This window comes from Aegilops tauschii, chromosome 7, assembly GCF_002575655.3.
Source record: "Aegilops tauschii subsp. strangulata cultivar AL8/78 chromosome 7, Aet v6.0, whole genome shotgun sequence".
Lineage (NCBI taxonomy): Eukaryota > Viridiplantae > Streptophyta > Magnoliopsida > Poales > Poaceae > Aegilops > Aegilops tauschii.
In genome coordinates this window covers 47292529-47305612 of record NC_053041.3, presented here as the reverse complement: position 1 = coordinate 47305612, position 13084 = coordinate 47292529, and the positions used below count along the sequence as shown (strand labels likewise).

General features: G+C 46.8%; 1 protein-coding gene and 1 pseudogene across 1 annotated transcript; one reads left to right on the top strand and one right to left on the bottom strand.

The window, feature by feature from the left end:
* Positions 1 to 10551: 10551 nt before the first annotated feature.
* Positions 10552 to 11021, top strand: LOC141026763 (protein STRICTOSIDINE SYNTHASE-LIKE 10-like). The gene is made up of 2 exons (XM_073503612.1): positions 10552 to 10628; positions 10679 to 11021. Exons 1-2 carry the CDS (start codon positions 10552 to 10554, stop codon positions 11019 to 11021), a joined length of 420 nt encoding a protein of 139 aa, XP_073359713.1.
* On the bottom strand, positions 11013 to 12562 carry LOC141027964 (protein STRICTOSIDINE SYNTHASE-LIKE 10-like; annotated as a pseudogene).
* Between the last annotated feature and the right edge of the window lie 522 nt (positions 12563 to 13084).

The window sequence follows — 13084 nt, the reverse complement described above, 5'->3', positions numbered from 1 at the left end:
GAAACAAAACATAAAACTATAGTGAGTGCTTTGTCACTTTTGCCGTCTCGACGCCATCAAGGACGTGTTGTACAACTTGCAGTAGTGGCTACCGGACATGGCAATTAACATCCCAATGCATTCATAGTCGACCACCAATATCCTCAATAATGGGAGTGGAGGGTCGATGCAGCAAAAGACTAAGGAAAAGCATCTAGTAACCCTAAGAAAACCAAGAAAGGAAAGAGGATGATTATACTTCCCAACGCATCTAGTACCATCAGATCTGCAATATGGTTACATCATCCAATCCAGTCTCAAGAGATTGACTGATACTTATACAATCAAATGTGATTAGCTCCTCCCTTTGAAAAAAGCAACTAGTGCCAAAACTAATAAGTCGGCATTGAACAACACAAAACCAGCAGATACCACACAAAGTGGTTAATGGAGAAGGCTTGCTTGTCACTAAATTTTTTATTTTCAGAAGTAGAAAAACTAAACGACAGACAAACAGATTGGTGGGAAATTTGCTGGAGAAGCATTGTTTGTCACATACATGGCTAGAATAATTTGCAGAAGCATTTTTTGAAGCTATATTTACAATTTGCAGCAAGCTTACCACTCCAAGTAGTCACAACTTGCATTTATGCCATTCTCCTTCCCTGGTACACACGCTGTCTTCAAGAGCTGAGTGGGATGAGCCATCGCACATCTCGTTCCAGTAGCAGTCAGGGACCAGATTGTCTCCACTGAAGAAGCAGCATCAAGGGTGAATTCTTTACCTATCTACAATTCAGAATAAAACAAGTTAATCCCCAGTTCATTACACATGGCAGAAGCAGCCGTATATGAAATTAACTTAACCCAGGAAGGAAAATCAAATCAAATAAATCTAGAAATCTAACTTGAGAATAAATAGAAATCAATCCGTCAGTTCATTACCACATTGCGGAAACAACTTGTGGAATTAACCCACAATAGTGCAAGCTTGGGCGGTCACTAGTCAGTGACATAAAAAGTGAATTTGAAAGTAATTTTTCCGAATTGCTAGTTATGAACAGTATATCATTTATGTAAAGGTAGAGTTAAAGTTTCCAATTTGAAGGCATATCATGGCAGGTGAGTGAAAAGCCGCATGTTAATTACACACCTTCTGAAAACATTTTCATTTTTTGGTTATATATTAGCTGGTGTTGGTCTGAAACAACCATCATTGAGAGTAAAACTATAGTGAGTGCTTTGTCACGTTTGCCGTCTCAACACCGTCAAGTATGTGTGGTACGACTTGCAGGAGTGGCTACCGTACATGCCAATTAACATCCCGACGCATTCCTAGTAGACCACCATACTGCTGAATAATGGGAGTGGAGGGTCCGTGTGCAGCGAAAGACTCAGGAAAAACATCTAGTAAATTTAAGAAAACCTGGAGAGGAAAGATGATGATTATACTTTCAAACGCATCTAGTACCATCAGATCTGCTATGTGGTTACATCAGCCAATCCAGTCTCAAGAGATTGACTGATACTTGCGCAATCACATGTGATTAGCTCCTCCCTTTTGAAAAAGCAACCAGTGCCAAAACTAATAAGTCGGCATTGAACAGCACAAAACCAACTGATACCACATTGGTAGCAAGCAGACTAACAGATTGACATTGCTATGGAGCCAAGCCTCTAGAAATTTCATAAACTACACAAAGTTAACCTGTCTCTCTTGTTCTAGTAGAAATTGAACAAATTAAGATACTACTATAGGTTCTGTGCTTGAACCAAAAAATGTTGCATAGAAATAATAAGCATGTAATGTACGTGATGCGTATTCGTCATAAACGTGACGCTCCAGCTTTAAGGCTGTAAAAATGGAAGCAAAACGTGCTCTTTTGTCTGGGCAGTAGGTACAATTGCAAATCAGATCTTGGTGGTAAACTTAAGAAAACCAAACAAGGAGAGAAGATGATTATATTTTCCTTCCTACACATCTAGTCTAGTACCATCAGATGTGCTATATAATCACATCATCCAATCGATCCTCAAGAGACTGAGTGATACTCTTTGGAAAAGCAACCAATACGAAAACTAACAAGTCGGCATTGAACAGCGAAACTTGCCTTGCCAAAGTTTTAGGCATCTATCAGGTATTTATTTTACATCAATATATGGAGCCAGATTTCCTTGTGCTGTCTATGTGTGTTTTTGAAGTGAGAGTGTCCCTATTTGAGGTTAATCAGAAAAGGCATGTCAAGGAATTGAATATTGACCCAATGGTGATGGAAAATCTTGTCTTTGGACACAACAATGTCACGGATATATGATTGATCTTAAAGGTGCAGTTTTCTCTCTATATATGCCACTGGCTCGAGTGACCCTGACACTTGGTAGCAAGCAAGCAAACTAACAGGCTCACATTGCTATCAAGCAAAGCCTCTGATTTATTTATATATAAAATACACAATAATTAACATGTCTCTCTTATATAGTAGAAATTGACCGTGCAGTTGTGTCTGTCCAGTAGGTACAATTGCAACAAAAAAAGATGAGATTTGGGGGTAGAGGCGGGGAAGCTCACCACGTCCACGTCCATGTCCGGAAGGTCCAGATCTGGGGCTGGTGGTTGAGGAGGGGAGGAGGAAGCAGCCATCATCAGTCCACATCTCGGGAGAGGAGGCAAGGGCTGGCGAAGAAGGCTCCTTGGGGTATGACGGCCGCGTCTGGGAGGCCGTCCTGTACTGTACTCCGTCGTCGATGGCCGCCGCTGGTGCGGTGCGGCTAGGGTTCGATGCCAGTGGTGTCTGCGCTCCACGGATGGAAACTCATGAGGGGAGGGGAGGGAAGGGAAGGGCGTTGGGGACAAGCAAATAAAGGATGGACGGGCGAGAGACAAGTTACCTTGGCGAGCAGCGGCGTCCCGAGCCCAAGCGAGCACGGAGTAGCTCCATGCTGGCGTCGCCGGCGAGCAATAAGAGCAGACGGAGGTTGTGCCCGGCGCGTGAGCAATCGAGAGCTCCAGTCCGTATCCCTTAACAGATCTGGGGACGCCTACCGACCTCCTCCTCGCTCGAGGGGTGGGGAGGGGGGGGGGCGGGCGGCGGCAAGGTCCGAGCCTCTGAGGGAGATGGGGCGTTGGGTGGCGGCGCCAATGTGGTGTTGTGTCTGGGTGTGGGTAGGGGAGCAATGAATGAATCGGTCGGGGGAAGTCGACGTGGATTCGCCGTTTCGGTTTACCCACGTCGGATTGCTTCTTGTTCATTGGAGAATTGTTGCGTCCCACGAATCGATCCCCTGCCAACCTCATCTCAGCCGTCCGTCCGTGTCTACGGTGAGATCTTCTCTTTCTTTCTTGGTACTAGTACTAGTATTAATCAATCGTTTCGTTGGCCTTCCATTAATGATTGGTCAACCTCATCTCTCACTGATCGATTTCTCGCTCATTGGTCAAATTGATCTGCCACGGATTGATCCTTCTTTCTTGTGAACCCATCTCAGCGGAACGTCCAAATCTAATAGTGGCCCTCTCGTTGCTTGTTGCTAATGTGCACACACGTCCATCTTCTTCATCCATCCATGCGTAGTACCTGACATCATCCTCACGCGCACATATGTACTACTACTAGTAGCTAACCAATTCGAATGCATGCATGTATGTCTAACTGTGTACGAACGACGTGCTCCCCACGAACAGCGGTGTCTCAACTACCTTGTGCAACTTGTCGAGTGCAGGGAGAAGGCAGAGGCGGAGATGGCCGCTCGAGTGCGGATCTGCAGCTGCCACCATGCGTCTGTCATCTCGCTTGCATCTTCAGCGACCGTTGTCCACCACCCCTCTGTGCCTCCTCTCTTCTGGGGAGTCGTGGTCGCTGGGGCGCCACCGTCACTTGGGGTGGAAGAGGCATCGGCGGCAACGTGTGGGAGCATGAAGCGGGAGGATGCGGCTAGGGATTGTGAATAGTATCGCAACTTGTTTGGGTGTTCTCTTTTGGGGTGGAGGAGGCCACGGTTTGCTGCTCACTCATTTGTCCACCGCGACAACACACAAATAGCCCCCCTCAAAAATCGATCACGGTCGTCCATGCAAAAACTGGCGGAGAGAGAGAGAGAGAGAGAGAGCAACCTGGTTCGGCCTAGGCCTGACCTAGGGCTCACATCTCTCTTACGAGGCCGCACTTCGGGCGCAAGAGCGGGAGTGGACCGAAATAATTGAACTCATTTGGTCTATGAACGGGAGACGGTGGGGCGCTCCTGGCGGCGCCTACTCGGGGCAACGAGGCGGTCCTAGCGGCGGTGAGGTAGTCGTGATGGCAGCAAGGCATTCTCTACGGACAGTGGCGCAACGATCTCTATTGGCATCTCGGTCGTCTGCAAGGACACTTAGCTCCTCCATCGTCATGAATTCGGACCACTCCGGTCGTCGTGGTGGAGGAAGAACCGGTCGCGGCCGCACCCTAGCCTTCCCTCTCTCTCCAAGCTCCTATAGGCTATAGCAACCATGACGCCGGTCCTCCTCCAGCGGCAGGACGGCGGATCTCTTCTAATGAGGCCATTCTGCGGAGCACCGCCACATGGCGGAAAGCGTCGATGATGTCTAGTGGCGGGGATGCGTGCACCATGAGGCGGCACCGGGTTTTAGATCCATGCATGACGGTCGAGTCAGGATGACGTCGTAGCTAGCTATACACTGTTGAAGACTTTTTCTTTTGAAACGAAACTGTTGAAGATGAGATCTTTACAATAGATGGATCGATTGATCCGTAGAGTACAGGCAGGAGCTATGCGCTAGAGACATGCAAACTTGAATAGACGGATGTAGGGCGTGTCGACGGAGCCGATCCACATATACCCGTTCCGCTCCACCACCTCACTCACCGTGGAGTCGTTGAACTCGCGCAGCGCCACAGCCACCGTGCCGTTATTGGCATCTCCATTGGCGACGACCTAACGGCGCTCATGGAGTTCGCCGTGGTACCGTTCTATTCCCAGTGCTTTTCTCGGTTCAAGCCCGCCCAGGCCAGTACCCATCCCTGGTCGCCTCTGTCAGGGCGCACGTTGTCCGGGTACCACAGTAGCTCGGCAAGCACCTCTGTTTCCCCCATCGTGACTCCACGTGATGGGCCGGCGAGGAGAGCAGGAGCTCACTCGGTCACTTTGCCGCCCTGCGGGACGCCACGACGAGACGCCGCAACCGAGGGATGAGGTGGCGCTCTGTTCTGTGGCCCACTGTGAGTGTCAGCACCAGCTCGCCCAATCCCATCATTGTTGCTCTTCTGTGTGGTCTGTGGTGCCGCCAGCGTGAAGGCAGGCCCAAGCAAGCATTAGCCAACCAAAGAGAATATCAACATCTACTGGAGTTCTGCACCATGGGGACAGCTCATTCTCCAAGCAATTCTGAGGAGTTCGCCCCGATGCCGATCCAGCAAAAGAATGCAACGATGGAGAAGCACAAATTGGGTGTCTTCTCAAAGCACCTTCCACCGATGAAGATAACCGCTGAGCTTCGCAAGGATGCTGTGAATGTTTCTCCAAGTATGCCTTTGAAAACAAAAGTAATTTCTTAGAGCATCTAAAACTGCGAGTAGCTAATCCGGCCCTTCTCAAACGTTCGCGGGCGCGTTCATGGGCCATGACCGGTCACCCTTCACTTTGCTGCCTTTGCAGCAGTCTCCTTCATATCCGAACCCCAATATCCATGCAATCCATGCAATGTAAAACATAAAACTATTTAGATCAACACACTAGCAACAAACAGATATAGTTCCGACATCAATCGATAGTAGCAGCCAACGGACAACCAAAATAACAAGTCTTTTTCGCCAGACAATATGAATTAAACGTAAAAAATTAGATGAAATAGAGAGATGGAGCAGGATGGAGGAAGTCACCATTTCCACGCAGGCCCTTCCCTTTGTGGTAGCCCGTATGGCTGTACCCCTCCGTGCAGGGCTCGGCGGCCGGAGGGGCATCGTCGTGGGAGCTGGAGCCATCAGTGAGCCGAGTCATCAGAGGAGGAGATGTTGACGGTCATCCTCTGGACCGCGCGGTCCTACGCCTTGGCTAGCCAGGGCGCCTTCGCCTTGGCTGCCACTTCCGTCCTAGCACGCTCTTATTGCTCGACGACGAGCCCATGCGCTTTAGATTTTTTGCGACGGAGCTTCCGCGCGTTCGTCTCTTCCATTGTGAGGGTGTGTCGGAAGACCATCGCGAGGATCTGGAACTCCGGATCCACCGGTGCACGCGTGTATGCCCTGCGGGCGGCCATCGTCGCCCGTGTTCTTCATAGAAAAGTCTTACATTGTCTTTTTTATGTATGTTAGAATCAGTTCATGACAGTCTTATTTTATTTCACATTCCGACTGTGAAACTCTGAAATTTTGTACATAAGCTATGTTCAATTGAGGACATGGTGGTTACTGAAAAGAATAATTGCCTTAACTTTGCTAATCAAAATCCTAAAATTTATTTTCTTGCCAATTTGGAATTAGAGGATTTGGAGTTGGGAGCTTTTACTCGACCTTGTAGCAAATCTGGTAACAACAAGTCAGGGGCAATGTCGATTCTGTTGTTAAACCAGACTATACTAATAATTCCAGGCCTTGTAGCCTTTCACGCCCATTTAAAGTTTCATGATAGGAATCTTTGGGAATATTAGAGGTCTTGGGAAAAATGGCAAATTACAGTGCCTTTCTGACTTAATCTACATATATAAACATGATTTTATTGGATTCTAGGAGACTAAAGAGATCAATTTTCTGAGGCTTTCCTTAGAGCTATTGGTGGCAATATTAACTTCTCTTGGCACATGATGCCTTCTATTCATACCACCGGTGGTATCTTGTTAGGAGTAAATGACGATTTATTTGAGTGCATTGGGTGTATTACTAAAACTTATTTTCTAATTGCCATTATTAAGAATAGGGAAGATGGTTTTTGCTGGCATCTAGTCACTGTTTATGGCACAACTTATGCTGAATTATAAATGGATTTTATTGTTGAATTGCATGAGGTTATGGGCCTTTTGACTTATCTTGTCCTTTTTGGAGGGGTTTTCATCTGGTTACGGAAGCTAGATATAAGTCTAGTGGCAATATCAATGCTAGCTTGGCATTTTTGTTTAAGGATTGGATTAACAAATGGGCATTAATGAAAACAAACTGGCTAATAGAAATTATACTTGGTGTAACAATCAATCAAAATCCTATTTTTGATGCAATTGATAGAGTTTTCTCTTCTGCTTGTTGGGATGCTCACTTTCCTTTGACCACATTGTATGCCATACTGTGAGTTGGTAGTGACCATGTTCCACTCCTTCTTGATTCTGGTGGTACCAAAAATAATTTGACCAGACCTTTCAGATTTGACAAATGGTGGTTGTCTCACCCTGATTTTCATAACCTGGTGGAGGATATTTGGTCTACTTCCTCCCCTTTTACCATTGCTATTGACACTTGGCAGTTTAAAACAAAACTTTTTAGATAAACATGAAACACTAGGAGCATCAATATTGATACTGCTATTAAGAAAAAAAATGGTCTTCTATTGGAATTTGACATTTTTAGATGTTTTCCTGAGAAGAATTTGGTTCCTGATGTGGATTATCGGAGAATGAAAGATATACATAATGAGTTGAAAGACTTTTGGAAGAAGGAACAAACTGCCACGTGGCAAAGATCTAGGACTAGAAAAATTTTAGGAGACAAAAACACTCCTTTCTTTCATGCTTTAGCTCACCAAAGGATGAGGAAACCCATTTTCAAAATATCTCACTAAAGCCATAAAATCCTCCCTAATAATGTCCTAGAAAATTGGTTTTCCCGACTTTAATTCCCAAGAAGCATGATGCTAAATATATGAAATAGTTTAGGACAATAAGTTTGAGTAACTACTATATGAATTTTTTTAGTAAAATGCTATGACTAATAGGGTTTCTCCTATTAGGGATGGACTTTTGCCTTCTTGTCAATTTGCTTTTGTCAAGGGGAGATATATTTTGGAGTGTGTTGTGAATGCTCATGAAACTATCCATGAACTTCACCAATCTAAACATTCTGGGGTTATCCTCAAATTAGATTATGAGAAGGCCTATAAGAGATTTAACTGAGATTTCCTTGTGGAAATGCTTTCCTCTAGGGTTTTGGTAATAAATGGATTAGTTTGGTTATGGGCACTATCCGGAATTGTTCCTTCTATGTCAAATTAAATGATATAAATGGTTCTCTTTTTGTTAGTTGTAAGGTTCTAAAACAAGGGGATCCCCCTTCTCCTATTTTATTTAACTGGGTTGCTGATGTTTTATGTAAAATGTTGATCAAAGCTTTTCAAGAAAGAATTATTGCCGCACTCTCCCTAATGTTGTTCTAGGTAGGATCATCAGCCTGCAATATGCTGATGAGACCCTCTATTCTTGCATCCTAGTTTGGATAATGCTAGAAATATTAAGTTGTTTCTTTCATATTTTGACAATTTGTCTTGTATGAAAATTAACTTCAACAAGTGTGACCTGCTAACAAGATAAGCAACACCTACACACAAACAAAATAAAAACCTTGTGACAACTTGGAAAGGGGGTTTTCAATCCCCTCGTCTTGCTAGTTGGAAGATTAAAAGCAAATAGTGGATAGATAATGGTACAGTGGAAAAACAAAATAATAAAAGTAAATAACAGATCAATGTGTATACACAAGTATTAAAGGAGAATGGTCCGTGGGGCCATAGGTTCGCTAGTGGAATCTCTCTCGTAAGTAGATAATGACAGTATGATAGACACCAAAGGGAATAATAAAAGTAGATAGTGGCATCTTTCTCCTATTTCGATGATATGTATGTTGTGATTCCCTTAGTGGTGTTATGTGAATGTCGACTACATGACACTTCACCATCTTTGGGCCTAAGGGAATGCATTGTGGAGTAGTTATTAGATGATGGGTTGCTAGAGTGACAGAAGCTTGAACCCTAGTTTATGTGCTATTCCGTACAGGGCTGATTTTGATCCACATGTTTAATGCTATGGTTAGATCCTATCTTAATTCTTTTTTCGTAGTTGCGGATGCTTGCGAGATGGGTTAATGATAAGTGGGTGGCTTGTTCAAGTAAGAACAACACCCAAACACCGGTCCACCCACATCTCGAATTATCAAAGTAGCGAACGCGAATCAAACCAACATGATGAACGTGACTAGATGAAATTCCCGTGTGTCCTCGAGAACATTTTACTTATTATCAGAGACCGTTTCGGCCTGCCCTTTGCTACAAAAAGGATTGGGCTACCTTGCTGCACTTATTGTTACTATTGTTACTTGTTACAAATTATCTTGCTATAAAACTACCTATTACCGATAATTTCAGTGCTTGCAGAAATTACCTTGCTGAAAACCACTTGTCATTTCCTTCTGCTCCTCGTTGGATTCGACACACTTACTTATCGAAAGGACTACGATTGATCTCCTATACTTGTGGGTCATGAAGGGCCCACTGCCTGTTGATGATAGTTTTCCAGATGAGCAATTAGCTATCGTAAATGCTTCTTCTAGTGATAATCCTTGCTATGCAGATTATGCTAATTTCATTCTTGCTGAATATATACCATCTAATTACACATATCAACAAGAGAAAAAGTTATTCTTTGATTTAATACATTACTTCTGGGATGACTCACATCTATATAAAGAAGGAGTAGATGGTGCTACTAGACGTTGTGTACCTGAGCATGAGCAAGAACATCTCATAAAGAAGTGTCACTCTGATGCGTATGGAGGACACCGTGTTGGAGATAGAACCGCACATAAGGTATTGCAATCTAGTTTTTATTGGCCTGCTCTCTTCAAGGATACACATAAGTTTGTACTTTCTTGCGACGAATGTCAAAGAATTGGTAATATCTGTAGACGTCAGGAAATGCCTATGAATTATTTACTTGTTATTGAACTATTTGATATTGCGTGCTTTGATTATATGGGATATTTTCTTTCCTTGAACAGTTATACTTATATTATGGTCGTTGTTGATTACGTAGCTAAGTGGGTAGAAGTTATTCCAACTAGTAGTGTTGATCACAACACTTCTATTAAAATACTTAAAGAAGTTATTTTCCCGCGTTTGGAGTCCCTAGATATTTAATAACTGATGGTGTTTCACACTTTATTCATGGTGCATTTTATAAAACCATAGCCAAATATGATGTCGGCCAAAAATCTTTCGGCAATTGTCGTGTGTATAGCATCGTTGCTCATGTATAACCAATGTAATTTACAACTCGCTAGTAGAGTAGTAGTACATGCATTTTTCTTTCTCTGGTCATTCTATTATTAAGCTAATCATATGGTTGTGCATGCCTGTAACGAATTTGTGAGGAAGAAGAGGAGGTGTTGCGAGAGGCAGCACCAACACTACTCGCTTCGGAGCGGAAGGTGGGCATGGATTTTTAGAAGAGCTCTAGTGAATTCACGCGCATTGACAACTCGCTCGTACTAGGAGTAGTGCATGCAGATGCAGGCATTCACAACCAGACAAGTAGCTAATCATATGGTTGTGCATGCCTGTAGCGAGGGAGTGCTGACCGGTGACACTACCGGGCGGCTAATGATGTGCAACCCGCGGACCGGCAATGTCACCGTGCTCAGGTCCGGCCTGGCCTTCCCCAACGGCATGGCTGTGACTCTGTGAGCGCCGACAGGACGCACCTCGTTGTCGCCAAGACATTGTCATGCAGGCTGCTTCGTCACTGGCTGCACGCACCCACGGCAGGGGAAACGGAGGTGCTTGCCGAGCTGCCGCGGTACCCGGACAACGTGCACCCCGACAGAGGAGACCAGGGATGGGTACTGGGTGGGCTTGAACCGAAAAAAGCAGTGGGAATAGAACGGTACCATGGCGAACTCCATGAGGGCCGTCAGGGTTGTCGTCACCGGAGATGTCAAGAATGGCAGGGTGGCCGTGGCGCTGCGGGGTTCAGCGACTCCACGGTGAGCGAGGTGGTGGAGGGGAACGGGTTGCTGTGGATCGGCTCCGTTGACACGCCCTACGTCCGTCTCTTCAAGTTTGCATCTCTCTAGCGCATAGCAGTAAGCGTCATCGGTTACTCGGCTGACATTAAACTGAAGCAAAAAACAAATGGTTTGCTAATAAAAATATGGATAAAATAGTTTGCCTGATAAAAAAGAAACTGGAGCATTACATATAGCCGCAAGAATAATAAGAAACTAAATCCATCCTATATCTTCAAGTTTGCATCTCTCTAGCGCATGGCAGTAAACGACATCAGTATCATGCCGGACATTAAAATGAAGCAAAAAACAAATGGTCTGATCATAAAAATAAGGATTACAATAGTTTGCCTGATAGAAAAAGAAACTGGAGCATTACATTTAGCGGCAAGAATAATAAGAAACTAAAAGCCCTCCTATACATACTATTCTCTACTTCTCTCTACTTCCTTTTTACTACGCCGACATAAGGAAGCTCCACCGAACCCAGGTAGAGTTTGCCGTCATCTCTTTCCATGATCTCGGTTGGCCTGACTTTCTTTGACCCTCTCATCTGCTCGACTATCTTCCCATCGGCCCCGACCCTGACAGCAAGAAGATGGCTATCACGGCCAAAAGGCAACTCATTCTTCTCACGGTGCAACGCCACCCAATAACCTCCTTTCCTGTCGGGCCTGACATTATCTGGGTAGCCCGGCAGGTCGGCAAATGGCTCGGACTTGCCCGCGTCGACCCCTCTTATCCAGTGCCTCAGCAGCTTGCATGGGCCGGTAGATGCGACCACGAGGTGCGTGCGGTCGGTGCTGAGCGAGACACCGTTCGGGTATGTCATCCTAGGTTGGAGCATGATGATGTCCGATGTTCGTGGATCATACATCATGAGGCGGCCCGTGGAGTCCCCCTTCTTGGTGACCATCTCGTGTTCAGACCTGTCGTAGTTCATCGAGCTGTGGGTGAAGTAGACTTGACCGGTGACTTGATCGACGTCAACCCCGTTGGTGAAGCGCAACGGCATGCCATCAATCTGGTCGGCCAACACGGTGGCCTCCCCACCGCCGGGCGGCACACGCATAAGCCCTTTGTACGCATCGGCCACGTAGAGGTCGCCCGTTTTCTCGTTGAAGCGCAGGCCAAGCGGGCGGCCGCAGCGGCTCTCTATGTCCGCCTCCGTGCCAAACCTGGATGTCGTGCACGTTTCGCTGTCGTAGCCTGGTCCGTAGGCCTATGTTGTCCAGCCGAGCTTGGGCCCATTCCACCTCAGGATACGGCCGTCGGATACGCTGTACGGGCCTCGGCCCTGAGCGTCGAAGGCGACGCTCTCCGGCCCGTGCACTTCTCCGTGCGGCAGGGGCAGCTGCTGTGTCCGGGAGGCGTCGAAGCTTGCGGCGGCGGCTGCCATGGCCCCGGGCATGAAGAGAAGGACGAGTATGACGAGAGCGACGGTGGCCTTGAGGAGGCGGCTCATGCCGCAGCCCATGTTGGCGGCTACCCTCCTCGCTGGCTGGCTACCTTAATCTTGGGGAAACGTTTATACCCGGCGCGCCGGCCGAACATTGGGCCGGTCGTGCGCGGGACGTTCGATTGGGAGTCATCATGTGGCCAGAACAGACCGTGACCCCACCTTATCCCTTCGCTATGGTTGCCTTCTTCTTCCGCTCTCTCGCTCCCCAGCTGCTCCCCCGTCGTCCGAGCGCGCCCCGCGGCTCCGGTCGACTATGCGCCGGCGAGCTGCTACTAGAGGTGGCCGGAGATACGAGGCGGATCGCGCGCCGGCGAGATCCACACCTCCTCCCTCCACGCGGCTCCCATCGCTAACCTCTCCCCATCTTCTCCGCTAACCCCGCGCCGTCCAAACCACGGCTGCTGCCGAGAATGCCATGGACGACCTCCGCACCTCCTCCCTCCCCCCATCCGCCCACTCCCCCCCCCCCCCCTCTTCTAGATCTGCGGCGGCGATCACACGGCCGTCGGCGTCACACATCTACCTGCAGGCGAGGCATTACAGAACCTGCCGCAGACCCCCATGTGTTGCAACCGCTAAAAAAAAGCTTCAAACTCTATATGAAAAGCTTCAACCGTATATACAGAAAGCTGCAAACCTTAAGTGCTATCGAGGGAAGCTACAACCGTCT